Source organism: Aedes albopictus, chromosome 1 (genome assembly GCF_035046485.1).
Source record: "Aedes albopictus strain Foshan chromosome 1, AalbF5, whole genome shotgun sequence".
Lineage (NCBI taxonomy): Eukaryota > Metazoa > Arthropoda > Insecta > Diptera > Culicidae > Aedes > Aedes albopictus.
In genome coordinates, this window is record NC_085136.1 from 94,115,317 (window position 1) to 94,119,489 (window position 4,173).

At 44.0% G+C, this 4,173-nt stretch overlaps 1 protein-coding gene across 1 annotated transcript; it reads right to left on the minus strand.

Moving 5' to 3' along the window:
• Nucleotides 1-2,102: 2,102 nt before the first annotated feature.
• Nucleotides 2,103-3,292, minus strand: LOC109402086 (uncharacterized). Its single transcript, XM_019674701.3, has one exon. The coding sequence runs from the start codon at nt 3,064-3,066 to the stop codon at nt 2,371-2,373; it is 696 nt and encodes a 231-aa protein (XP_019530246.3). The 5' UTR covers nt 3,067-3,292; the 3' UTR covers nt 2,103-2,370.
• Nucleotides 3,293-4,173: the final 881 nt, after the last annotated feature.

The following is a 4,173-nucleotide window of genomic DNA, read 5'->3' on the forward strand; positions in this document are numbered from 1 at the left end:
CAAGCCGATACGACAGTATCGATCTAGCAGAGCTAAGGAAAATCATGGATTAGAACGGGTTTCCCGGGGAGCATTCAATATTTCCTTTCAAATGTTTTTTTTTTTTGATAATTTCTTAGGCAGCATACAGCAATTTACTAGAAATTATACCTGTCATCTATTTGGAAATTTCACGGGCTATCATGTGAGGAGTTCCTTCCACAACTGTTTCGCAATATTATTTGGGAATTCCATTGGCAGCTTCTTTGCGAATTATTTTGGCCATTTTCCAAAATGTGAAATTCCCAATTGAAATTTATGAACGAATTTTTATAGAAATTTTATTAAGGATAAAATTCGCAAACGAATTGCGGTTTCCAAAGGAATAGTCGAAGGAATCTGAAAATGATAATGCCAAATCAAGTTCCAAAGAAATTCTTATAAGAACTGTCATAGAAAAAAAAATCCAAAAATTTTCCAATGGAATTTCCAAGGGAATTTTTATAGATGTTGTCTTAAAAATGTCAAATGAATTATGAAAGAGTATTGTCACAAACATTTCTAAATGAATTGCAGAAAAAGATTTCAGTGCAGTTGTCGAAAAAAAAAAATCAAACGAATTTACCATTAAGTGCATGAAGGATCTTTTAAAGAATATGTTGAAAGAATTTCAGAAGGGATTCCCAAAAGAATTAAGAACTAATTTCAAAGGGTAATCAAAATAGGGCGGAATTAAAAGGTACGAAACTGATTACACTCATTCGAAGTTATGTATCTAGCTTGAAATTCTGACCCGCAATCTAAGATGATGCTTCACATGTGACTTGCGGTCTCAAAAGATTGGGCGGGCCTGCTCTAGATGTGTGAATCACTAGCACAACCAATGATCATTTTGTCGATCGTATTTGATAAATATCCCTCGGGGCATGTATTTTTACACCAAATATGTTGCATTCAGCTTATTGCAGGGCTGGATCAAAGTGAATGGGCGGGCGGACCAGGGCCCCGGGCCCCGGGCCCCTACATTTTAGGGGCCCCCACAAAACCCTTGTTTGATTGCAAACATCAGCTTTATTTATCATATTGCTCAAGTACTGTTCGAAAATAAAGAAAAAAAAAATGCTCATTTCTCCGAAGGGCCCCACAATCGGCTCGGGCCCCGAGCCCCCATAGCCCTGAATTCGGATCAGTGCTTATGTAAAACAAAACTCAATGATCTTTGTATGAAAGCTTTGTTAATTTTATTCGATTATGTCGACCAGTGTCAATTGATTGATGGTCAACTCAAACTTTGCCTTGCTAAAATAATCGACCATCCCTACGCCAGGAATACCGCTTTACTTTATAATACCTGACCCAATGATCTAACGAACGTAGATTTAAATATGAATAATGAAAAAAGTGCAAATCTAATGCAACAGAGCACATTGCAATGTAACAACACAACTCATCGCATATCAGTTCTGAAGAAACAAAAACTTCTCCAGCACCGCACATAATGCACTGGATAATTGAGCCAAACTGGAAATACCAGCTCAGCTACCGTACAGCAACCGGTAACAATCACACGAATAACGCCTTTCAAGCGAAATCGAAACAACAATCCACCTTCTAGTCGTGGCTTAGCGCTTAGCCACAACTTGTAACTGCATTAACGTGACTTTTGTTGGCTCACGTCTCACACTTCACAAACACCCCTCACTACACCCCCACGTCCCACCCGGTCTTTTAAATTGAGTAGAGCCATTATCGACAACAAGATCACGCCGTCCCGGCTACGGAGACTACGACGGCGGTGGCGGCGATGACATCGTCTTCTCAACGGGAAAGATTACAGCAATCAACGATGCGTCACCAGCCAGCGGCCGCTGGCTGCCTTCCCACAAGCGGCGGTAGTAAAACTCACGGAAACGCCCGAGTAGCAATCAAGGAAGTCAGTGATCTGGCGGAATTCTTCCAACCAAGACGATCACCAGTCCGCGACAACGACGACGACATCACAATAGGATAATCTACACTCGAGATTGTCCACTCGGGTCGCGCCGCCCGCCCGCCCGCTGCCCCGTGAAGAATGGCCAATGGTGACATATCGCTTGCGACAGACAACGACTTCTTCGGTGGGGTACGCTTAATAGAATAAATTCAATTTATTTCACAGGTTACACAAACACTTAATCCGCGGAGGAAAATTGCTCGACAATGGAATTCTAAATTAAAAAATCACACTTCATCTGGACACGGTGATGAGGACGACGACGACGGCGACGATGGTTCCCGGGGATCGTGAGAGACGTGACGACGATCGTCAGCACGATCGACTGCGGCGAGATGCAATTTCAACAGGTTTCCGTCTCTCCCTTGCCCCAACACAACTCACTGGATTACGCCTCATTAGAACGTGTTTCGACATATCCCGTTGACGGCTTTCTGACCCTTGGGACACGCCACCGGTCCATCCAGGATGAATCGATCGTCAAGGTTGGAACCGGGCGAGGTTGATGATGCTTTAGGTGTAGTGTTCGGAGTCAGATCGGTGGCCATATCTTCATCCCCGATGAAGATCAATCGATCATCATCAGCTGCTTCTTCGTCATTTGGCTCTACCCGAACCGGTTTGGTCGTTGGTGCTGGAGCTGCTGCGTTACTTCCGGCTGATTTAACTGTAGCGATCTTCTTTTCGGAACCTGCCGAAGTCACTGGGTCCGATCCGGCAGTTGTTGAACTCGACGCTGGGCTACCTGGCGTCGTCACTGCATCTCCGTTGCCAGAGAACTTATCCTTAACGTAGTCATAGCCTCGCATAACTCCGTCCTTCACCGATGAAGCCGCACTTTCGAAACTCTCCTTCACTTTGGCCGTGCCCTGCTTGAAGGCCGTCGACACATCGTCGAAGAATTTCGAATACTTGCTTTCTTCGGGAGCCGCCGTACTAGTCGCTGAAGTCGTACTCACTGCATCCGTCCCTGCCGGAACAACCGATTGCGCCGACGGGTACTCTGCCAGCGGGGTATCCTGCGGTCGTGCTTCTATAACCAACACCCCAAACAACAACAAAACGCCGGATCCAAATAGCAAAACCCGATTCATGGTGACGACGACGGTACGATCGGTCGAAAACTTGAACTTGCAAAAATCGCGAGCGTGCGGGTCACGGAAACCGGATTCGATAACAACGAACAACAAACGAGGAGAGGTCACCTCAACGTTCGCGACGACAACAAACGATCTACTCGGTACGAACGCTCGGTAGCGAATGCCGGCGCTTGCTAAACGAGAGACGAGAGCTCTCAGCAGCCGGTGCGCGGTGATCCGGCGATGATCGTGATCTTCAAAATTTCGCGGACGACAACGATGTGCTCTTCTCTTCAATATGCGACGTCGTCGAGATTGCGTCGTTGGATCCTCCCGATTCGACGACGCCTCTACACCAAAATGATAACAACAACAACCAACGAGCATTGGTGCCTGCCTTCGTGTACTCGGCGACTTTGAGATGAAAATATATTCATTAGATGTACTCGAGAAGAATTTTTGATTAGGTTGGGCGGTATAGTGCCGGGGTTGCTGACGGTGAATGACTGACTGGATGATGGATTCAATTATGGGCTCTCCTGCCGTCATCACGTATGATAAAGGGAAACCCATAAAAGTAAAGTAACCGATAATTCACTCAAGCCGGATATGGAAAGACCTTCAAGTAATTATATCCATTGAATAAAATACGGACTTTTTGAGCGCTTCTCAATTTGGTTCTAGAATTTCTTCTAGATGTGTCTAGGTATCATTTTTAGAAATTCCAACTTCAATTCCTTCAAAGATTTCTTAAAAAATAACACAAAATCTTCTCCTAGGTACTCCGTAACAAATTCTTTCAAAAAAGCTTTCAATTACAGTCAGGTCTTAATTTACGCGGTTTTCATTTACGCGGCCGCGTAAATGAAACCATCATACAAAAAAAATTCATCGTCTTATTTTTGCATAATTCGTCGAGAAATGGTGAGACTTTTTTACGCGGTTTTTTTGTATTTTGAACTGCGTATTTTTTACGCGGTACGTATCCCCCCGTAAAAAAACCTGACTATTCATTCAGAAATGTTCCTCTTGGATAACGCCAGTGGTGATTATTATTAAGTTCCACTGGCTTTTTTTTAAATTTTCTCAAGTTTTTAAATGTTGCATAGATTGTTTCCAAAA